General features: G+C 41.0%; 1 protein-coding gene across 1 annotated transcript; it reads left to right on the forward strand.

The window, feature by feature from the left end:
- Positions 1-1,168: 1,168 nt before the first annotated feature.
- On the forward strand, positions 1,169-24,196 carry ezrb (ezrin b). The gene is made up of 13 exons (XM_029495772.1): positions 1,169-1,329; positions 6,798-6,881; positions 11,925-12,020; positions 13,925-14,199; positions 15,219-15,302; positions 15,461-15,607; positions 18,677-18,773; positions 19,288-19,451; positions 20,621-20,751; positions 21,015-21,175; positions 22,275-22,367; positions 22,595-22,834; positions 23,621-24,196. Exons 1-13 carry the CDS (start codon positions 1,318-1,320, stop codon positions 23,783-23,785), a joined length of 1,749 nt encoding a protein of 582 aa, XP_029351632.1. The 5' UTR covers positions 1,169-1,317; the 3' UTR covers positions 23,786-24,196.
- Positions 24,197-24,648: the final 452 nt, after the last annotated feature.

A 24,648-nucleotide genomic window follows, 5' to 3' on the forward strand; every position in this document is an offset into this window, starting at 1 on the left:
ATGTTACAGCCAGCCGGTTTGTGTCACTGTTCATGGCCACATGTATTTGAAATCAACCTTTCTGTTTGCTTTTCCAAACGCGACACACTAACGTGGTGCGTTCACGGCTTCCGCCGCTCTCTGCCGGGGTGTGGGTTTGCCCGCTATCGAGGACGTCAAAATAAAAGGCTGAAACTGAAAAGGGTGGGGACTATAACTTTATCATAGCTGGTGGGTGAGGCACGATGAGTACCATATTTAACCTGGATGATTCAACGCCGTCAAGGCACAGAGTAAAAGCAGGGTTTCCGGTGTCAGATTTCACAATAAAGCAGTTAATGGTGGGCCAGCCAAATAGAGGTCAGCTATAATATACGCCAATTAAATCTGAGTAATGACACGCAACAAAAGCATCTATACTTTTGCAGTAACAATTGTACTTAACAATAGCTAAGTATGGAGCCAGTGTTCCCTTGAGCAGCCTGTCGGTAGTATCTGCTGCATATTCTCACAATTATCCGGTCAGTGAGTGTTGCAGCAGGGTGATTTATGAAATCAACCGCCCATTTCGATTCATTAGAATAACTGCAGGCCCTGTGATGGACTGGCGGCCTGTCCAGGGTGAACCCTGCCCCTCGCCTAGAACGTTGGCTGGGATTGGCTCCAGCAGCCCCGCGACCCGGAAACGGAAAAGCGGTAGAAGATGGATGTATAGAATAACTTCAGGATGTAGTGAAGCTGGAGATTTACAATAAATCTGCATAAACGATGAGATTCAATTATGTGATCTTTGATTCCAAAGATTTCTGGAGTCCTTTTGGAAAAAAAGGCCGTCCTGCTGAGGAATAGTTTGGTTCTCCTTTTGTAGGGCACCAGTACAACTGCAAGAACCAAGCCAACAAAATAAACCACATGAAAGTGAAAGCATTTAAACAAAAGTAAAACTTAAACGGCCTACTGTCCAAACTTATATTATTATCCGTGATTTTCCTACAAATCCTTTGGTCTCCTTTCCTGGGACACTACAAGTGTGTGTTCGTTAGAGCCGAGACTTGCCCATGCTCTTATTTTGAAGGTGAGGCCTGGTGGTTTCCCGTCTGTCGGTGCCTCCTGCCGGTAACTTGTCGGTCCTGTCGGTGATTCATCCTGCTGACTGTCGCCTGCAGGAGTGTCGAGCTGCCCTCAGCTGCTTTAAGTAACGCACAAGTAGCTCAAACTCGTTTCTCCTCTTTCTCTGCTTTCAGAAAGACGCAGTGAGAAGCACGGCCTCACGGAAATTTCTTTTTTTTTAATTGTTTAACTTTCAGCCTCGCACAGAGCCGAGAAGAGGACAGAAAAATGCCCAAAGCTGTAAGTAGCGTTTGCTTTATTGACATTTTCACTCACTTCTTGTTGTATCACTTTTTAAGTTGTCAAACTTGGCTGACACACTGACTGAGGAGTTAATGGAGGATGGACCTCTTAAATCTGTGTATGTTTATGGAAGAACTAGAGAATCTTTTTCAGATTAGATTGAGTTTAGATATCTTCGATTTTTTTTTAATTGTTCATTAAACATTCCAATATACTCTCACTATTCTCATATTTATGACAAAAATGTGGTAAATTATTGAAAGAGTTGGCAGTCTTTCATTCAAAACCGAATCTGAGAGGTCATATTTTATCTGCTATTTAAGGATTTAAGTTTTCTTGGTCACATGGAGAAGAAAAAACTCTTTAATCACTTCTTGGCAGGGGCTGATTGTCAGTGTTAAAGAGGATGCTATCAGTTGCTAAACTTTCAGGCTGAGTGATCACTGTGACCCATTTCACGTTATTTAATTACAGTTTTTAAAAGGTGGCTCTCTTTAATGAGTGATCCATACAAAGAAAACATGGGTCTCAAAAATAAACAATGACACTTGTGTAAACTGAATGAGAGAGCTTATGTAATTATGCCATTGGAAGTTTCTCTTAAATCACACACTCATCTTGTATGAGTTGGGGAGGGGGTGTCCCGTATGTGTCATCCATGACGAACATAGGAGCATTGTTTTTAAAGTATTAAGGTGGACACTGTCACAGGATGCATGTTTTTGAATCATTCTCAGTTTCTTTAAGACTTTGAATATTGCATCATAAAAAAGGCAGGTGGGAAATCTCCTGTTGAGGGTTGGTGTAACTTTGTGATGGACCCAGGTCACTCTTAGTTGTCTTCTGAAGAAACCAGGGATTGCTCTGCCTTAAATGTTGGGCTTTCACAGTCTTCCCTTAGAAATGTATTAAAGATGTAGAAAATGGACTTTTCATGGCTTTTTTTTTAAAATATATAATCAAGAATGCAAAAGAAAAGACAAATTAAGGGAAATTATTTTATTAAGTTTGATTATTTGAGTTTTTTTCTCTGCCTTTAATTATGTTGAAGTCATTATGCCCCACCCCAGCCATTATATAGTGTACAGTGGCACATGGCACACGTCCTTCCCTCAGCTCCCTGTTTGGAAATTTCTGGTAGGCGTATAATGGCCTACGTATTTCTATTCTACAGACAGAGGGAAAAAATTATGGAAGTAAATCAAACGCATTTTCTACTGTGTTGAATTCAACTATTTCTCATATCATTCCACCTTTTATTTAAAAAGTAAGGTTGAAAAATGTCTGCAACTTACAGTAGCTTGTGCCTGATGATGAAATCATCTTTAAAGTGGGAAAGATTTTAGTTAGAAACAGTCAAAAACAGACAGGAGTTGCTGCCAGTGTCCTGATTACATCACTACCGGCATACATTGATGTTAAATAGCATATGGTGATACAGTGACGAAAGTCACAGTCAGTGTCATAAAGCGTGTTGGTGGTTTGTTTAGAGTAGCCTCAGGGTTGTCATGAGCGTTGCCGTGGAAGTGACATCCTAACTGTTTGATCGCAGCTGCCCAGTTGCCACAAAACAGCCCCTTTTAGATAATAATGTTCGACTGTTTTCTTTTCCATGATACCAAAAATCCCCCTGAGCCTCAAGACAGAAGAATCTTTTTGGTGAACTGTTCAGAATGTGGCGTCGTGGTCCATTTAAGGAAGTTATTTCCTTTGATGCCATTTGGACCAGAAAGCCTTCCACTTTGAAATAATTCCTGCAAATGCAAAGTCTCACTTTAAGCCTTGGTGAGATATGTAAATAAGGGTTTATGTTTTGGCTCCAATGAAAACTGTGAAACTGGATTTCAAGCCTGAAGCCAGACGTGGGGAGGGTAGGTGACAATGGAATCGCAGGAAACAACCCTCAAAAGCTTCAGTGATAAGATCCTCATATTACACACAACCTTCAATTCACTATTATATGCATTACTGTCAGCAAACACGCCCAAATATATTCAGTTTACTGTTGTGTAATTTGAGGAACAACTGCAAACCTAAGAAATTAATGGACATATTCTTAGTTAAAAAAAATATGTGATCATCAGTTAATAGTCAAAATACTTTTGTGCTTATTGGTCATCCTCAATTGGTAACTCCTATCTAATACACTACAGAGAAGCTCCCAAAGAGTCCTTGAAAGAAATAGTTGGTGGCCTTAAAGTAACTGAAGTCGCCTGTTATCAAAAATATGAAAATGCTAAGTTGCTGTCAATGTGATTGTGACTGGCAGTCTGTGTTGTTAAAGCTGAGATACTTGGTGCCATATCAAACGTTCCAACACAGCATGTTTGGGGGAAAAAAAAGAATCTGGTTTAATTTGGCAGAAAGTGGCACCAGAGCGGTGGGGCAGACTACTGTGTTGGTGCTTCTGTGACTCATGTTTCATTTATCTTAATGACACATCGTGAATATAGAAGGATGGTTCTCCTTGGCTTTCCCAGAGTCCTGTTTCCTCGCAGTCACAGCCCCGTGACACAAACATTCAAGGCATGGTCACAGTCAACATGGATGGGTGTTTCCTTTTCATGTCCAGTCCTATTGTTAGTGGGTTTTTTTTGTTTTTTTTTATTTAAATAATTGATAAGTCAATTATGTTCTGAACACCTGCTAGTCCTGATTGATGAATCCCAAAATGGTCACAAGTCCTTGAACTGTCATTCCTCAAGTATGTACATTTAATGTTTACAGCGGCTGTGGAAAAAAACCACGTTATGTCACTTTCTAAAGCCTGAATGAATGAAACAATGGGCCTTTTCTCTCCATCCTTGCACACAAATGGTAGCAATTCATTTATGGTTATATTGCTCTCAGGCCATTTTTAGAGTCCCCATGGCAACTCCCTTTGCAAAAGACTCCTCTAAAGCCATGCAAACTATGCGAAAGGTTAAATATTGAATGGTCTTCACTGAAAAATGCAGTGCAACCTATTCACAGTTTAACTAGTGACATGATGAGAACCTCAGTTCCTTAACCTGAGCCAGAATAGCTCCTTAACCGCACCACTGAAAAGGCTCAAGGAAAGCTATTTTCCTCATCATCACGTAGAGGGAAGAGTTGTGTGGTTCTTCCACTTTGGCCATTGAAAGTAGAAAATATTTTTCATTTTCAGTGAATTGCTTGGTCCATTAACTAGCTAATTAGGTCCCTTTTTCCACCAATAAGTAGATTGTCCTAGCATTATTGATATGTTGAAATTATTCAGATTGTGACAGGGAAGCTATCTGAGTGACAAGTGAAAATAGATGTCAGCATGTTACATTGAATGAAAGTGGTAGCTGAAGGAGGAATATGACAGAAACATGTTTTTCTCAGCTTTTTAAACTCTCTAAATCAAAAATGTATTCATAAAGTGGAAGAGAAAAAAGCAATATACAATATTAGAATAGCTACAATCTAATTAGCATCTGAGAACCTTCAGCGTTTTTATCGTGTTTTCAAAACACTGTTGGTCGAATTTATGTGTATTTCATTTGTGGTTTTTCTTTTTCACTGCCTGTATTTCCATTGAGCTTGTGTTACTGTTGTTGCTTCATGGTTACCAAGGTTTTTGTACCTTCAGCCAAGTGTGAAAGTGTGTTTATGTGTCATCACAGCAGGTTAGCTTTTGGCTTCCTGCAGTCATGACTTGTGAATCAAGGATTTCTATGTTAAAATGAACGGCTGTACTTTCCTCAAACTAAAATTGCTCATTGTGGAACTTTGGGTCACTGCCCATATATTTTTAGCATATGTGTCATGTTTTCTTTACCTCTGTGAATGGCCTCAGTTTATTGTAAGTTCCTGTTGGAGGACTTCGTTTTGAGATCAGATATCACTCACTCAGTGGTTTTGTTGGCTTGTCTGCTCCACATATTCACATGTTCCACTCTGCCCGTTTGGGTGTGTTATTTTTCCCCAAGGTGCTCAAGCTGCAACTGTTGGAAAATATAGACTGCGATGTTGAGGGAAGCATCCCAATTTGTGAGAGCAGCCTTTAACAATTCACCAAATCGATAGCCAACAAGGGAAGTCATGAGACAATACCTCAACTGCAGTTTTCTGGTTTCGCTGTGATGCGGATGATGAAAGCGAGGGGCTTCTGGGGCTCGGCAGCTGAAAGGGAAGCTTTGTCAAACTGGTAAAATAAAGGCCGTGTTCTCCTCCTTCGCTGCTTTTGAGCTGTGGCTTGACATTGCTGTAAGTCAGAGTTGATTTTGAAAGTTAAAAAATTGTCTGTGTCATTATGGCAGTGCTACAAACCAAAAAGTTTGCAGTGCTACAAATCCCTTAATCCCCAGTGAGTCACCTCAGCTAGCCTTATTTAACAGCAGCAGGCACAGGGATGAAAAAATGGGACATCCTTGAATATCCACTGTCTAGACTACTTCTCCTTACAGTATCCTGGACAGCGGAACGGTGAGATGCTTTCCGTCCGATGCTTTGATAGGATTTGGCTTTTCTGCAGCAGAACCTAGCAACAAGTCACTCCTGCAGCCCAGATTTCTCTTTTGCTATTGGCATCACTGACTTTCTTCACCGCTGAGGCTCCGCGCTGCCACAATGGGCTGGAGTTGAAAGATGTCACCAGGGTGTTGTGTTAGCTTTCACTCTCTCCACTTTGTGTCCACTCATTCATTTTCCATTTTCACTGAGTGGTAATAAGTTCAGTCAATATGCGGGAAGGCCTGTGTCATTTCATAACCCCTGCAAATACCAGAGACATTGTGCTCACAGAAAAAAGACGCAGTCTGTGAATTACCTCAAAGCAGCTATTGTAAATATTTGCGTATTGTTGCGTGGCCTTTGTGTGAAAATCAGTTGCCATTTGCCGATTACTGACTGAAACTACAATACACAATATTGTTTCTTCCCATTAGGGGACTGAATTGACGTCAGTTCTCATTATTCTGTGTGCTGCATCAGTCATGCTATTTATAATGGTTTGAAATTGTGCATTAAATCATTGGGGTGGATCCCTGTAAGTGGACATTCACTGCTCATGAGGCAGCTATGTGATGTGACGGGTTGCCTATGTTTGTATGCACAATCATTTAACACTGAGGTGAATTTCTTTCTGTGAAAACCCTAACCCTACTCATCCTGAAAAAAACATGTGGAACCTCTTAGCTGCTTGTGAAAGCAGTGCTAGATATGCATCTTATTTAGTTAATAGGGCAGTCAATAATTTCCTTTATGTTCATATGTTTTGCATCCAATGCTTCATATTACATCCAAAACACCAAAGATTTCCACTTCCCTTCAATCAGCCCATGTGTCTCTGAGAAAGCAGAGATAAACACAGAGCCCCATGTGTTTACTCTGCAAATACACCCTCTACCAAACACACACACGTTCTGCACTACCACGTTTTGGTCCTCACATGTGAGGGCCTCCCTGTTGAACTGGGTCAGCTTTTCAACTCCCTCTTTCTCATGTTTGCCCTCCAGGTCAATGTTCGCGTCACCACCATGGACGCTGAGTTGGAGTTTGCCATCCAGCCCAGCACCACCGGCAAGCAGCTGTTTGACCAGGTACATGCTGAGCATCTGTATTAATGTAAAACTGTGTTAACACCATCGGGAATTATATTTTGAAAGGGAACCGTGCCGAATGAAGTTCGCCAATAACAAAGTGATATGCATTAGAAATAGAAGTGTGGAAACAACTAAATATTTTATTTATATTTTTGTTTGTTGTGGTTTATAGTATTGTGAATTGTTCAAAGCAAACAAATGTATGAGAAGATAAACAACATAGCAGAAGAGCTGTGTTGTAACTGATATTGTTACAAATAGCTTTTGAAATGGTATATGATTGTTAAAATCTGTTCAATGTCTTTGATATTGAAATATATATTTCCATTATTGTCTCTGTAAACTACTGGCAAACTGCTGCAGCCCCAGCCACCCTGTCTGTCAACTGGATGGACTGACCTCCCTGAGAAAGGAGAAATCTCTTTCCATTCATTACATCCAGGTCTGAAAAGTTATCTCCGACAGCCAAGATTACAGGAGTGTTTGGCCTCAGGAGTGCTTATCAGACTGTGTCTTCCTGCTGAGAGTCAGAGAGGTTAATGGTTTCTGGGGGTTTATAAGCAGCACATTCCAGATCCGCTCTACATTGAAAGTGCCTTGAGATAACTTGTGTTGTGATTTGGGGCTGTACAAATGAGTGATGTCAGCTGACAATAACATAAAGTCCCAAATGAAGACTTTATGAAACCTTTTGTGGTTGCTGCTCTCCAGTTTAGGAAACTTCTCACCCTGAATAATTGCTAATTTATCTGAAGGAAGTTATCCAATCATTATAACTTTGCACATTTTCCTATATCTTATTACTTATGCTTATTGAGAAAGAGTGTTTTATTAGAATAATAATAATGGAACACATTTTTGTAACTGAATTTCACTTTTTAATCAGGTGTGATAAATCATGCTTTTCTAAGTTAGTTTATTCTTGTTCGCACAGCATGGCAGCCATGGTTATGCAATAATGAGATGTTTTTATTAACATGTATGTTTTTATTCACACTTGCTTTTACTGGAACTGGGCACTAGTATGTGAAGTATTAGCAGTTGAGGAATTTTCTTTTGGCCTTGCAGTTGTTGTGTGCTCTGCTGTGAAGCTCAGAAGCTAAAATTCAAATGTAAATCACTTGTCATTAGCATGAGGTTGTATGACAGCATCGGGGGAAGGAAAGGCATTGTTTTAGCAACTTCCTGTATAACTCGTTTTTCAGTCGCAAGTGTAGTCAAGTGTGGCTCTATGTTAGGGGATTCACCCTTCATGTCTGTGGTTCTGTGAAGGACATTTTCCTTAAGAACTGTAAAGAACTAAATTAAGTATAACATCCCTAAAAAGCTATCAGTCATATCCAGATGCTGTTATATTAAGTGTTGCCAATCTCGGTGCTTTTAGGTAGTTTTAGGTAGTGATTATGTGGAATGACAGCGGGGGTACTGTTCTAAATGTGTGGTTTCATCATAGGAAGGAAGAGCTACTGACCTTTGACATCCCTTTGGGTGAATGGGCAGTAAATGTATTGCTGAATATTCTCAGCCTACTTGTTAGAATTGTTCTCAGCGAGGTGTCACATCGCTCCCTCCCTGTGATTTTGATTTGTACTATTTTAATACAACATATTATTTTGAGCATGGGAAACTGTCTATGAGGCTTCACACCCCATCTGAAGTCCCAACGGCCGGCCACAGATTAATTCTGCTAACATTTAGCTTGAGTGGCCAACCGTGTCTGTCAGCAGTCTGGTTAAGGTTCAGATCGGTGGCAGAGACACATAGGCACAGGGTGTCTGACAGCTGTCCTGTGGAAATGCTGAGTAACAGCAGTGAGCTCACTCGGGGAGTGTGTGAGGCCTGGTGTGGGCTGTGTGGTCAGCGCTGATCATAGCCTTCGTCCCTGTCATGCTGCTCTCAAAGAGAAATGCCTGCCACTCCCCAACACACCCATGTACAGTTTCACTTCCATTTGACTTTGTGCTCATTTAATTTTTGCCTTTAGCTGCTATTAGAAAAGTCACAGCCATCATGGTTTAACAGTGGAAGTTCTAGCTTCTTAAATCTGTCCGGCATTGCCCAGACAGTATTAATGTGGCTTTGGGTTTCAGCTGAAAATTTTAAAAACTTCATCTTCGTCTGAACTCTATCCAGGTGTGGCTGACAGGTGCCGGGAGCAAAATATGAAACTAGTTCCCTTTGACAGCCCTCAATGTGGCTATGACATGTCACGGCCACATTGAAAAGGGCTGAGAACATGACTGCACTATTCTGGTTCTCTAATACTCTCTGTGCAGTCACAATGAATGTGTGCTCTGACAGCAATTGGTCAGTTTCCTTTTGGGTAAGTACCCACTGACTCCCCCCTCCTTCAGCTTTGCACTGGTCTGTGCATACTTTGGACCTGACTAGCCGGACCCTTCATTTCCGGAGGACCCCATATTACTCAGCACATAGGGTGCAGTGACTAATGCTATTTCAGCTCAGTGGCCTTCCTCATGCTCACCACACTGCTCAAGATCCCCTAAACCAAGATGAAAAACTTTCACTCTGTAAGACGACTGTGAGATGAAGCTGCAGACTTGTCATGCTAACTGACTTTTGCCCCTTTTAACACAGACACAGAGTAAAGTTTCAGCCACTTCAACCTGGGTGGAAATATTTCACTGAGTTTACAGGGTTTTCTTTTTAATCATTGCCAGAATGAAGTTAGACTTGTACTGCTGCCTGTAACCGTTTATAAAAACTATAAAGAGTCAAGACCAGCAGATTTGATACAGGATTAAAGAAACAACTGCCTGCACTTTGTCAGCCATCTGCAGGTCTGGAAAAGCCTTTAAAGTGTTTCTGTTCAGCTTCATCATACTGAGAGATATTTAATTGCTGCTATCAAAAGACTTACTAAGTCTTACAAACCATTAAATTTTCTATGGCACTGCTCTGCATTTAGTAATCTTACTTAGATGGAATATCTGAGGTGTTAATAGCTCTTGACGTACATTGGCGCAAACTAGCAACCCACTGAAGTCGAGGCAGCCTGCCAACCAGCCTGCTGTGATGTCACTTTCCTGAACTTGTGTCCCCAGATTGAGATTTAAATCATGTCTAATGAACTGTATTATTTTCAGTATCCTTTGTCAGCAGGTGTTCATAACATGTTCGGCACATTATCGAGGGCAGTTTATCCATTTGTCAGGTGAAGTGTGACATTGGTCAAAGTTGACAGGCTCGCACAAGAAAATGGTTTCCTCTCTGGTAGTGCCAATGTGGTAGCAAGCCTCTGCACAGCAGTTTACCTCCTGACAGAAACAGTCAGTTGCTGCAGCCCGCTCTCTCTCCTTGCTGCTCGGCCTGCAGACCCAAAAGCAAAAAAAAAAAAAAAAAAAAAAAAAAACACCATGAAAAGGCTGATTGTTTTCAGAGGCCTTATGAGTTACATTACAGGTGAGATGCAGCCTGCAGTGCTCTCTCATTTCAGCTCCCATTCCAGTCCTTGTTGTTTGTTGCTCTAAGTACAATCCATCAGAAAAGCCATTCATCTTTCCTCCCACAGGACAGTCTGCCCTATACTTTGTATCGGCCACAGGGAGAGGAGAGATGGTGGAGGTGGGGAGGGGCTTCGATTTTAATTTCAACCTTGGCTGAAGCTTATCATTGGGAGTGGGCCTTGGCTGGAGTGCCAGAGTGTTGACTCACAGTTTATCCAGGCAGCTTAGCACCTCACCTGGTGACTGGGTGGGGAATGTGGCAGGGATGCATTCAAAAAGGTCCTTTCCTATTTAATGGCGCACATACAAAAAAGAAGAGATGAATTCAGCAATTTGGTGCTGCTGGAAAATTGCTCTTCCTCTTTTAAGGCCATAAAGAGCCTTTGGTCATTGAGGTTTCTCTCAGAAGCCAGTGGAAAATGGCAGTTCCTACTGCAACACAAGTGATTATTCCAGATCTGTAACTGGGTTTTCACTCTCTGCCTCAGCTACACTGTCAAAAATCGGTTGAGAAAACCTTCCAAATTGCTGATGTGAAGACATTCTTCTTAGGTTAGCTCTTCCTAGTGCGGTTGAAATTAAAACTGCATTCATAATCTGCCTTTTGGATCTTGATAATGAGGAGTCCTGGCTGGACCTCCACCCCCTTGCTGTGTGTTCCTGGAGTCAACGACAGGATGCTAGTCCTTCAAAATACACTATTACTCCCCCTCACTGCTCAAACAATACGACTTCTTGTTTAAGACCTGCTTGCAACAAACAGAAAGATGAGCTGTGTGTTAGTCTGAAAGTAAAAGTTCGTTAGCAACATGTTCCAGGAAAATTTTAACTTGGAGTAACTCGGAGTGAAATGTGAGGCTACAATTTTAATTTGGCTTTAAATATTGGCTTCCTCGCTAGAAGATCCTCATAAACTTCAGACCTCTTGAAATTTAAATCCAGGGTTTAGTTGGCAATTGGTGCTTATGATTAATCATTCTGTCCATCCACAGAAATTTAATCTTTAAATATTGTCGTTTTGTCAGATGTTAATGTTTATTAAAAAAAAAATAGCCTTGTTCAGAAAACACAAGACATTTGAAAACTAGTGTCCAACAGACTCCCCATAGTCTTTAATTCTCTACAATACTCTCACATTTTATTTGATTTGATGATTTGACGCTCACCAGCGTTTATAAAGTCCAGGTTACTCATTCACATCTATTGAAAAATGTCCTCATTGATCTTTAAGGTGTAGATGCAATGATATGTCTGTTAACAACTGAGATTACATTATCGTTTTCTTACAGTATGTTCACCCCGGTAAAGCAGGTTGTGAATTTTTCAGATCCATGTAGGCCTAAATCGTAATTTTTCAGCTAGACAAATTCAAACTCGCATTTTTATACAAAGTTCCTGCTCTACATATTAAAGACATCATCTTTGGCTCAGAGAAATCACTTTTTTGACTTATTTCATACAACCAAACTGTGAATGTGTGGATCATAATCATAAACTGCAGATTAATTGAGAATGAAAATTCTATTTGGTTGAAACGATACTGTATTGAAGACTTTTTTTTTTTTTTTTCAAGGTGGTGAAAACCATTGGCTTACGTGAGGTTTGGTACTTCGGACTTCAGTATATGGACACTAAAGGTTACCATACTTGGCTGAAACTGGACAAAAAGGTAAGAGCCAACTGAAATTAAAAAATATTTCCACAATGTTAAAACACGGTTAGCATCGTACATATAAAGCTTGAATGAGTCATGAATATACAGTTAACATCTAAAACCACATCATGCTATTTAACCTTTAGAGCTCGCTGTTTATAGATTCTATGATTAATATAATTGAACTGCTGTTCCATATCATGATGCCCTCTCCCTACATACCTGTTGATGCGTTTGATTGATTTTAAACCACCCAGCTATTGCAACATGACTCTCCATGACTAGTATGGAGTAATAAAGAAGGAATGCATTCTTCTGATGGACGATACAATCAGACCTACAGTGTTTGCCTTTCAGTCAATCAGTAGCCACTGTATAAGAGTATGCACACATTCACATGCAGCATTCAGGTTCCACTGCAGTTTGGATGCTGCTTATAGTCATCTGGAGGTGGATTATTGGACAACAGTGTGACTTTGGTGAACCATAACTGCATCTGCTTCTCTGTGTTTTCCCTGAACAAACACAGGTTAGCGGCCCTTCACTGACTAACAGTCATAATCTAACAATGCAGGTTGTTTTGGTATCACCACTTCTATAGGGGAACATGTTTTGTGGAAGTAAAGCCTGAAGCTTTGTGACAAATTGCCTCATGTGTCACTTTAGTCAGCATCAGTTTGGACTGAAGAATAAAACCTAAAAAATGAGCTTGAGGTATTCAGACCTTTGCAGCTCTGTTTTTGAAAGGAAGATTAACTGCTGCTAGAAAAACAACTGAATCTGCACAAGTGCGAACTCAAGATAGAAAAGTGACGTCTTTTTGTACGGATGCATAATTGTTTTTAATCACATCTTTGTTATTTTGGCAGAGCCATAGTATTGAGATATAAAATCACTTTGTGGTAGCTAATGTGTAATATCACAATATTAACAACAAGCTGTAAATAATGAAGTGAATAGATGGACAGTGTTTCTGTGTAATGGGGCTGAGAGGAGGAATTTTCTGCTGAGTGCCTTCCTGAATGAAACAAATGTAGGAAACCAATCTATCCAACGAAACTTCCATATTGCCTCTTTGCATTTTCTAATAATAAACGCGGGACACAGAGGTGGACAGGAGGTTACCCTCGCCTCTGTCAGCAGCAGTAAACTGTACACTGTGTGCTGACACTGCGCTGTAGCCCATTCGCACGAAACAAAGCTCAAGCTCGAATATTCCTGGTCATGCAATGCCCCATTCTCTCTATCAAGACCGCTTGGTTCCTGCTTTGAAATTAGAGGAAGAGGTACATTGTGTAAACACGTACTGTAGTCTGGAGTTATTAAAGTGTTTCTAGTGAATGTGAACTGTAGATCCCCTTTTGGAAAGGGCAGGGCACCCATGACACCACAGAACATATTGTTTCCTGTTTGTTAACTGTTGACACACTGTATTTATGGCGCTGATGGTGATTATTTAGGTGCCAACACAGAGTTTTTCAGGAGGATGCCAATTTTCAGTTTGACATTAAAGTAATAGTTTGACAGTAGTAGCTGTAGGGAACAACTGGCTATCTTAGTTTTGCATAGACTAGAAATGGGAAAACATTTAGCCTGGTCGTGTCCAAAGCAAACAGTTGCCAAACAGCTGTCTAAGACTTTGTCCCAGGCCACCTCATAGCATTTGGTACACTTTCCAATCAACACAGTTTTGAGCTGACAAAACAAACAAGCTAGTGCTTTCCAAGATTAGCTGCTCTGTCCTGACTCCATGCTAAGCTAAGTTAACGGGCAACTTGCTTCAGTTCTATATTTACCATCTAAGCATATCAATCTTTTTGCACATATTCAACCAGCTGCAAGACAGTGGTGAATATTTGGTGTGTTCCTTTAAAGCTTACATCCCTCATAATCCCAATCTTGTTTGAACTCATCACCAGGTGTCATCCCAGGACATGAAGAAAGAGAATCCCCTCCAGTTTAAGTTTCGGGCCAAGTTCTTCCCCGAGGATGTGGCAGAAGAGCTGATCCAGGATATCACCCAGAAGCTATTCTTCCTGCAGGTGAAGGAGAGCATCCTGAGCGACGAGGTCTACTGCCCACCAGAGACCGCCGTGCTGCTCGCCTCTTACTCTGTTCAAGCCAAGTTCGGAGACTACAACAAGGAGCTCCACAGGCCTGGATACTTGCTGTCTGAACGTCTGCTGCCACACAGGTTCAGGAAAATTTCTCAAACATTGTTGCATTAACAACTTGATCCAAAGGCTGTGATCCAAATAGTTATGAAGTAATTTATGTTGGATGTAAGCCCTGGGGTTGGTTTCGTGTCTCATCTATTCACATCTTCTCCCCTTGCAGTTGTCAGGGTTAGGGTTAGTTCACACACATACGTATTTAATGTTAGTAGCTCACTTGTTGAACCAGAGCAGCGTCATTAGATCATAGATCATAATACCAGTGTAGTGAGGTTGACCTATATCGTCACAGGACATGATTTGCTATTGTCGCGGTTGAAGTCAGCCCATGGCCCTTAGATGAGTTTGGAGGGAAGAATCTGGACCTGCTGATCCTGCCTGGAAACTATTTCACCTGCCAAAGAAGCAGCGAGTTCACATTTCTGAATATGTCAAAAGTCTGGAGGTCCTTGAACTTTTCTTTGTGAACTGTGTCTGCACAGAGGTTGTTGCTCTTTATCTGCACAAACTGGAAAAAAAAACCAAAAAAACAAAAACGAACAACCTTTAGAATAAAAGAGCCTGACATTGAATTTGAAGCACTGAAGAGGTTGCCAGTCATGTTGAAATTGCTCCCCCAGCTAGAACAACCTTTGTGTTGACTGTTGGATAAAAGACCAACAATCCAAAGATATCTAATCTCTTCTCTGTCTTAAAGGCATTACTGTGATAGATGGATTTGATTGTGTTTTGGAGAGTCCATGTAGACGCATCTAAAACGGGCTCGATAAACATTGATTCACATGGATTTCCAGTGCACACCCTCTATTGTGTCTTGCTTCCCACTGTGGTGCATGACAAGTAACCAAAGCACCAAACTAGAGCAGACAAGACGACGAGGTAAACGCAACACCTCGGGGAAGTTCCACTCTGCCAGGCTTTGCATAATACGCTTGCGTGAAAATAATCCTCAGTGTTACTCAACACATCAAAGATGTGAGATTGTCCTGTCTGTTGGTGGGTTGTGTAGTGGTCTAGCTGTATGTTTTTGTCTCTGTAGAGTCCTGGAGCAGCACAAATTATCCAGAGAGCAGTGGGAGGAGAGGATTCAGGTGTGGCATGAGGAGCACCGTGGGATGTTGAAGTGAGTGTGTGTCTTTATATCTATCTATATCGATATAGGGTGCCACTACTTGCACGTGCCCTAAATATGAATATTTAAACAACAGCTTTGCTCCTGCTTTACATCCAGCAGTATAAGTGGAAATGACAGACGTCAATCGGGCCCTTTTCGTTTTGTAGGGAGGATGCTATGCTGGAGTACCTGAAGATTGCCCAGGATCTGGAAATGTACGGAGTCAACTACTTTGACATCAAGAACAAGAAGGGAACAGAGCTGTGGCTGGGAGTGGATGCTCTGGGACTCAACATCTATGAGAAGGATGACAAGTAAGCCTTGTATTGTAACAGACCCTTGAAACAAACAGCCCCGTTGTTGGTGTCTGCTCTGGCTTCTGTTTTGTCCATGGCCGGGCCGGGCCATGTCTGTGTGTGCACTTAGTCACTGTTCCTGTTTCTCAGCTAGACAGTATGACAGGAATAACAACGAAGGCCAGATGGATACAGTCTTTGGGAGGAGTATTAACACTTATTTCTCAATGTTGTCCAACATGTTGAGCTACAATCATCTGTTTTTATCAGACTTTTAGGTTTTTGGACCCTAAATCTGCCCATAATATTGTAATTTGCACCCCTGCTTTGAATGAGTGCATTACAGTGTCTTGTAGGATATTTCGGTTGTATTTTGATCACACCTCTTCTTATATCAGGGCAGTTACACGCCTGCGCAGTGCGAAATCATAAACCCACCACTGGAAGTACATTTTAAACGTTTCTGTGCCATTTATAATACAGATGGTTTGCATAAAGTCTGTGCTGCAAACCTTAATTTTCATAATTTCTTTCAGCATTGTGGTTGAAGGGAAACCCTCTCTTTGAGCCCTGGCAGGGTTTTACCAGCACTAAGCCCAGTCTGAGTTATGATTTGTTTATAGGATAAAACTGTACGGTTTGAGAGGTAATAACCCTCTTTGCTGTAATGAGTTTTAAGATCTCCTGTGGCTGGTGGCTCAGTCTTTGGGGTCACTGGAGTCATGAAGTAAACTGTGTTAAAGGAACAATTCATCCCAGGTGACTTTCCTTTCAGTCACTGACCTTGTGCTGGAAATCCCTGCAGCTGTCCCCCTGCTGGGTTGTGTTGTTCATCGTCAGACTGTCACTCTTCCCACATTCAGAGGAGCTGCACTGTGTCAGCTTTCATGCCAGATTCTATTGAAAGCAATTTGGTCTGCTGGCCTACAGTATCGTAGTGAAAGCGAATGCAGCTGGTTGGTAGCAGAGTGATGACAAGTTTTAGCAAATCAGCTGCCCCATGAGGCCTCTGATAAACATTAAATGGAAGATTACGAGCTGAGGAGGCTTTTTTCACATCTAAATGGTTCAATCACTCTGTGGTGTGAAGGTTAATCTAATGTCATTGCTCCTGATTGTATCATAATTTTGCTTTAAAACCTCCGAAAGAAGGAAACACATTGTTAAAGAACACACAGGGTTCTTGTGTTCTTTTTGTGCGTCTGTCTCTTTATGTGCTCCTTGGGATCAGCAAAGAAATGCCTCTCCTCCACAGTGCCCTCTGTTGTAACTATGACTACGCCAACTGGTTTTTCAAGCTGTGCGGCACTTAAGAATGTGAGGCTAACCTACAACACTGTCTCTCCATTGAAGCCAGCCGGCCCACAATGCAGTAGTGCAGCGACCGTTTTGCCAAGGCGCAGTCTGGTGCTGGTTTAACTCCTTATGCTCCTATCGCTGCTCTAACCACAGTGCTGCTCATTTTCCAGGACAAAGTTTCTGCAGGCTTACTTCAGCTTTTTTTTTTTTTTTTTTTTTTTTTTTTTTGGAGCCATAGTAAAACACATGAAGCAAATACTGGATTCACAAAGAAAGGGAAATATAATTAGCCCAAATATTGCCAATTCAAAAGATAAAAACTCGTATCTTTTGGGTTTTGTTTTGTTTTGTGTTTTTTTTTTTTTTTTTTTTTTGGACATTAGAGCCAGAGAACTTTCGAATATTTGAGTGGAATAAAAATACGTTAATCGTGGAAATTATGTAAATAATAATCAGTTGCAAAGCCACAGAAGCAATCTGAAGATGTTTCTCTGATCTTTTGAAGATGAAAATAAACACCAAACAATGAATAATTCAATGAAACATATTAGCAATTCTTATTGCAGTTTCCTGTTTTAATCTTTGGCATTTAACCAAACCATAACAGCACTTTAGCTTGAAAAACACTTTATGCATACTACTATATACATATGTACTTTATACATAATACTAATGCATTCTGACAATTATTATGCCTACTTCAGCCATTTCTCTCTAGTGCTTATATTTTCTACAATACATTATTCTCATGATCTTTAAAATGAAAAGCCAGAGGCTGAGTAATGAAACTGACCTACACAGCTTTACCCCAACCATGGTCTCTACTGTCCAGCCAGGACGAGAAAGTGAGACCAACAGTGACATCTCCTAACATGAATCCATTGTTTAACTGCAGCTCAATAAATCAAAAGACTGTGAAATTGATACGATCGCTTCCACAATGTTTTCTCAATGCCTTAAAGATGTGTCAGGGTCAGGATCTGGGTGAAATTCCAGTCTGTCAGTCACATTGACAGACTGGAAGGTGACTGACTGTCTCTCTGGATTGCAACACTATCGGCTGTTCACTGTTTACTGTACAACTTTATGCTGTGTTGAGTGAGACTGGCATCCGTTCACCTCGTCTGGCACAATAGAACAGTGAGCCACACCCCACATTCATCCCTCAAACTTGAGCAGCATATATACAGAAATTCATGTCCATAGTTAGTTTGCCTGATGTTCATTCTCTGAAAAGAAAATTAAATCAGGGTAGGTAGATATCAATAAAATGTTTAAATAAAAAGGAAAAAACAAATTATAACTAAAAGCAAGACCGATGATTAGATTAATCAAGATTGAAGATACCAGAGTCTTAACATATTTCTGAAGACGATTCCTATTGGTCGTTTCAACCTGTAATGTTTGATCAGAGACAGCAGAGGTGGAGACAGTCTGAGTGGTGCTGAACCATTATAAAGCTTTATAAATATAGTAATGAAATTTTAAAATCAATATCCAACGATACAGAGAACCGATGGGAACTTGCAGAAGCGGGTGTGGTGTGAGCTCTATTACTTGTTGGCAGCTGCCTTTCCTTCAGGCTGGAGTCTGTTCAGTGATGAAAAGACTGTTGTAATAGTCTACAAAAAAAAAAAAAAAACAACGCAACAACATGCACTTTTGCTGACACCATTACTTTGCTTTCCTTAAAATTAATCTCCCCCCCCCCAGAGTCTGTGTTTTTTAATTACTGAGCACAGTAACGGCACATTGCTCATATTTCTGCTCATGTGATCATTTTCTCAGACTGACCCCAAAGATCGGCTTCCCCTGGAGTGAGATCAGAAACATTTCTTTCAATGATAAGAAATTCATCATCAAGCCCATTGATAAGAAATCTCCGGTGAGTAACAACCTCAAAGTACATTTGTTTCTTTAACAGCATTTCCGGTTCCAGTGCTCCTGTTCCTCTAGGTAAAATGAAGCTTTTTAGGGTCTATTGAGTTACAGTGTGCAGCTGTATTTAAGCTTTCTGCTTCCCTTCTAGTAGCGGTATCATGTTTCTCTGGTGCAGAAAAGAACCATTATACATATCCTCAGTCCATTTTAACATCCAGACTAGCCAGCACTGGTTTCCAGTTAGTGCTATTAATGAACCACACAGAACTGAGCAGTGTTATCTGGGCACCTCAGCCTGCTTTACCTTTCACTTTAGTCCAGTTGTAGCAGTCTCAGGTGTTTCAGAAGTGGTCTGCACTGTGATAAGTTTCCCTGCATCAGCTCAGTCACTGCTGCAGTCTTTGTCCTTTATCTGTGAACTACAATGGACAGTGAGCAGAAGGTTTATTTAGCCCACTGTTCATCTCTTGCCCTCTTTCTCACTCCCTTTGTCTCTTTTTTTCTTGCGATGATATCAGGACTTTGTGTTTTATGCGCCGAGGCTGCGCATAAACAAGCGCATCCTGCAGCTGTGCATGGGCAACCACGAGCTGTATATGCGTCGCCGCAAGCCTGACACTATTGAGGTGCAGCAGATGAAGGCCCAGGCCCGTGAAGAGAAGCAGCAGAAACAGATGGAGAGGTATGCAGATGTCTGGGGGTGTAGATAATAGTTCCACCATTACAAATTACTGATGGGGGTGCACACTGCTTTGGTGTTTTCTCAGTCCAAAGATGCAGAAGATTTTGGCCACAATTTACTGAATTTGATCTAATTATCATATCCCAACTTTACTTTAAGATTATTCACACCCTCCTACTGTGAACATTATGTTTGTGGTCTATTAATTTTAAATGTTTCCTTGACTAATTGATGCTGATTATTTACTATAAAATGCATGAATATGCAAAGTGAAACTACCGTTCATGAGATAATAATGCTGTGCTCCTTTTCAAGTGTGGGAAATATACTCACACTGAACTGAAAGTGAATGGATGTTGACTCTGGTCTCAGCTACAGCTGCTTGTCCACTGTCTATCCCGTACAGCTGTTCAAACATGGTGATGTAACGGCGAGCAGACAACACAGTAAATACCATTAGATCTGACACACAGTAGCTCTCAGTCGTCAGTGTCTATGGAAGTTCCTGTATCCTAATATAGTGACAACAGGGGCTCCAGCTGAAATAAGGCAAAACTTGCTTTTTTCTGCAGCAGCAGTAATGACAAGACACGCACGGAGCTGTAATACAAACAACATATTCACAGTTAGGGATTCAAATTATTCATGAGTCAGATTTAACAAGCTTATGTTCTTTATCTGTGAAAGAGACACAATTCGCACTCAAATAGTTTTTTGGTTTGTTTTCAAGATGTATATTTTTGGGCTTTTATTTTAGTCAGTAATTGGCAGAGAGGCCAACAGGAAACGGGGAGAGAGAGGGGATGACCTGCAGCATAGGTCCCCTGCCAGATTTAATTCATGGCACGCATTGAAACCACTCCACCAGCAGCACTCCAGCGCTTAAATTGTGAAGCTGATTAACCAGCAGCTGCTATCATGCCACCTTTTACTGCGTCTTGTAAACACAGAGGATGATCAAAGTGTAGTAAACTGTACATGGACCATGGTGGATGCAGAGTGAGCAGTGCAAGTTGAAAACAGCAGTTCACACAGACATGTGCTGAAAAAGAATTTGCATTTATACACAAACATGTCGCCGACTCACAGTCTGTTGTCGGTCAGCCGTAACTATGCAACAACGTTGGCTCGCTTTGTTGGTTCACCCGGCTGCCGTGTGTTATCTGCAGGGCACAGCTGGAGAACGAGAAGAAGAGGAGAGAGGCCATCGAGAAAGAGAAAGAGCAGATGGAGCGAGAGAAGCAGGATCTGATGATGAGGCTCTACCAGTTTGAAGAAAAGACCAAGAAGGCAGAGAAAGGTGTGGTAGTATAGACAACCTGAACAATGAATGCTTGTTTTTCAAATGTAAAATGAAATAATCACACACTTTACTTTAACAGTTATCAAATCTGAATATATTTTCAATTCATTGACAATTACCTTTGTGATTGATTAAACATGCAAGTAAGCAAATTTAAAAATCTTGGGCATGTCTGAAATGTCATTACTGAGCAAATTAATTAAGCTAGTTATTAAATTAATCCATGTCTCCCTTTTTTTTTTTTTTTTCTTTTGCTGTAGATCTTCAGGAACAGCTGCAGAGAGCCATGATGCTGGAACAGGAGCGGAGGAGAGCTGAGGACGAGGCGGCCCGTCTGGAGGCAGAGCGTCAGGCTGCCCTGCTGGCTAAAGAGGAGATCGCCCGCCAGGCTGAGGACCAGAAGAAGAGTCAGGAGCAGCTGGTGAGAATTTTAACGCCACCGTTAAATTCTTCATGGATTTATAGCTTCTTAATTCTGAACCTACTGCGACTTTTCTGAACAATTTAAACGTAACACTGCAGACCCTCCTGCAGTAGCACAACAGAAACTGAGTTGGAAAGACTGAGGTTGGATGAAATCTTTTGTAGTTTTTTATAAAGAAAAATAATCTCAAGATTTAAAAAAAAAAAAAACTGAACAAAACAAAACCCTGTTCTCTCCAGGTTTTTGCTTTACATTTAGCTGTCCAGGTCTGTACCAGGCACACTGTAAGGTGGTGCATTCACCAGTGCCTGGCTACTGCAGCTCCAGACAAAACCACTCTGTAGCGTCCAGCTGGACCACGCCCTGTTACTTCAGACTAAATGCCCCTCAGCCAGAGCCGCTCAGCTGTGGACCACCCACAGGAGTGTGTGTTTTCACTTTACCAGTCCTGACAGTAAAGGCTCCTCTGACACTGTGAGGAACTGTTTTTATCAGACAGACTGCTGCTGTGATACGCTTTATACTTAAACCTTACTAAGAAGCTTGTGCGATGGATTAACTTCAACTAACTGCGATTGGAAACGACGTGCAGGAGTCGGGCCACCAGCATGTCTGGAAGCAGTAACTCATTAACAATGTCCTTGTTTTCAGTCAGTAACCAGCCGAAGACCTTTCACATTCATTGTCTTCACAATTCACACACACCGAAAAAGAACAGGTGGAGTGTTTGAATCATTGTGGTGATCAGACTGAACAAACCACAAAACACACACAGGCTGCATGTAGTCTGGTTCCATTTTATCGAGAGGTGGAAACTTTATTTTTACAGTTGCTTTTTACTCTCCTTACTCAGTTTCTTGTAGTAGCAGGATGCACATATAAACATAATATTCCCTCACCTCCTGAGTGAGATGTTTGACAATGCAAATCTGCCAAATGTGATGCAACACAGACACACAGACTAAAAGGAATATTTTGCAGTGAGAAGCGTCAAGACCAGCTCATGTTGTTAATTTGGTGTAGTCATTCATAAATGTGTCTTGAGTTTGAACTCTTAAACAATTGTCTTTTGTTTTGTTTTTGTTTTTTTTGTCAGGCTGCAGAGCTGGCAGAGCACACAGCCAAGATCACTCTGCTGGAGGAGGCCAAGAAACGCAAGGAGGAGGAGGCTGACACATGGCAGCTCAGGGTGAGTGCTTCGACTGCAGTCAAAACTATAGTGTGACTCTTTTAGCTATTTCAGGCTGGTGGGGAAGTCAGGATCAGGCATTCACTGCCAATAAGCATAGAATATTATATCCACAAAGACTGTTCAGATTTTAAATTTGAGGCCTGTCAAAAAAAAAAAAAATGCAGCAAATCTGTTCAGTTCAGTGACATAAACGGTAAACTGACTGGATTTCTTTTTTTTACCAGGCCAGGGAGGCCCAGGACGACTTGATCAAGACAAAAGAGGAGCTCAACATGGTGATGACGACGCCCCCACCCCCTCCACCTCCTCCTGCATATGACCACCTGGACGACAACAGCGACAGTGAGGAGAACACCAGCACGCACAGCGCTGACCTGCAGACTGAAGGCATCAATGACCACCGCAAAGAGGAGGATCGCTTGACTGAGGCTGAGAAGAATGAGCGTGTCCAGAAACAGCTGAAGGTGAGGAGATGGGACACGTCACAGCACCCAGGATAGACAAATACAGGATTACATTGGTTTCATGTAAAGAATTAGGATCTTCAGGGAATCTTTGTGCAGCATTGTTGGATGTTCACTTTAGAAATGAAGAGCCACCCATTGAAATGATCTAAATCCAAATCTCTAGCTGCATTTACAGCTTTGACAACAGCTCAAATGAACTAAATTAAACAAGCCAACACCCAGTAGACTGCAGTTTCTTTAAAAACTGCTCTGGTCCAGGTTTTCTTACATTTTGATCTAGTGCCTCAACAAAATGAACTCTGTAATCACACAGAAAAGGATCAGTTGCCTGAGAATTGATTGAGATTTTAATTTGAGATCTCACTAAAGCACGAACTTGTTTGCTCAAAACCAAATAGTAGTGAGGATCCCTACAGAGGACGCTGACAGTTTAAGGAAGAGATTGACTTGATTAAGTTTATTTCAACTTAACCTAAAGGTACAGAGCAAAGGTACAGAAAAAGTTTGTTTGTTACTCTACTTCATGTGAACAATCTAACATTTTAGATGCAAAGAATATAACAGATATAGATATAAGTTAAAATATATCAGTTAATGATCATGTAAAATGTTTATCATTTGCTAATGTTCCGATTCGGCATTCATTCCTCCCCTTCAAATACAAACGATGGAGTGTACGAACACACACAGAGTGGAGGAGTTTAATGGCAACATTACAAAGTTTCACAGTGCCAAAGATGATGTTCATCCTCTCATCTAATGCTTGTCCTCCTCTGCTCTCAGGCCCTGACCTCAGAGCTGGCTCAGGCACGTGATGATTCCAAGAATACCCAGAATGACCTTCTTCACAGTGAGAACGTCCGAGCTGGCCGAGACAAATACAAGACCCTCCGACAGATCAGGCAGGGCAACACCAAGCAGAGAATTGATGAGTTTGAAGCCTTATAAGAAGCCCTCCACCCTCAGCCACGTACCCTTTCTGAATGGTCATTACATCTCGCTTCATGCTAACCCGACACACTCAGAAAGACTCACAGCACATGTAAGTTACAGGTGTAACTTGAGCAGTATAAACACGGCAGAATCATCACTTGCAGAGGGATGAACTTCTGTTGTGGGTTTGCCTGTCAGTATGCAGGGCTTTACAAAACCCCGGATGAAAAAATAGTGCCAAAACTCCCTCCCTTCTTAGTGTTGCAGATATTATTTGTGTATTTCATTGTATAATCTGACCAGTTCAGACCAATTCATTATATATAATTTTTAACCGGAGGTGTGATGACGTAGCGGGGCTAGCCAAATTTTATTATTATTTTATGATGTGCGAATAGAATAAATGTAATTGCAGCCTGGCTTCTATTTGATGTCCGTCACTTGTGTGGTAAGAAAAGGAAAGTTTGTCGCTGTGGCGACCACTCAGAAAGGGGAAAACAGTATACGCAGAGATATGTTTTTGTTTTCCATTTTATTTGAACACTTCCAATTACGTTTAAGGTTGCTATACAATAGATTTAATCATGCTTAGTTAGATATTTATACTGTATATGGGACATTCAAAAGGGTATTTCATTTTGGTTTGTATATTTTTGCTATTTTGCTATATACTAATGATAATGAAAACATTTAATGTTTCAAAGGTTTTATATATTGACCAAAATAATAGCAGTCTTATGTTCCATAGGTTTTCCTTTAGATCACTAAATTAAAGAGATTTAACTGTAAATTATTATTTTGTACTGTAGGAAATATACAGCTGCATGCCATTCAATCAGTTAAGGCGATTGCTATCCATCTAGGTACTTTTGATTTTT

Source organism: Echeneis naucrates, chromosome 24 (genome assembly GCF_900963305.1).
Source record: "Echeneis naucrates chromosome 24, fEcheNa1.1, whole genome shotgun sequence".
NCBI classification, from domain to species: Eukaryota; Metazoa; Chordata; class Actinopteri; order Carangiformes; family Echeneidae; genus Echeneis; species Echeneis naucrates.

Excerpts from the sequence above, each read along its gene's own strand:
- ezrb (XM_029495772.1), top strand. Across the intron at positions 12,021-13,924 it reads GGCTGAAACTGGACAAAAAG|GTGTCATCCCAGGACATGAA; the intron begins GTAAGAGCCAAC and ends ACTCATCACCAG. Across the intron at positions 21,176-22,274 it reads AGAAGAGTCAGGAGCAGCTG|GCTGCAGAGCTGGCAGAGCA; the intron begins GTGAGAATTTTA and ends TTTTTTTGTCAG.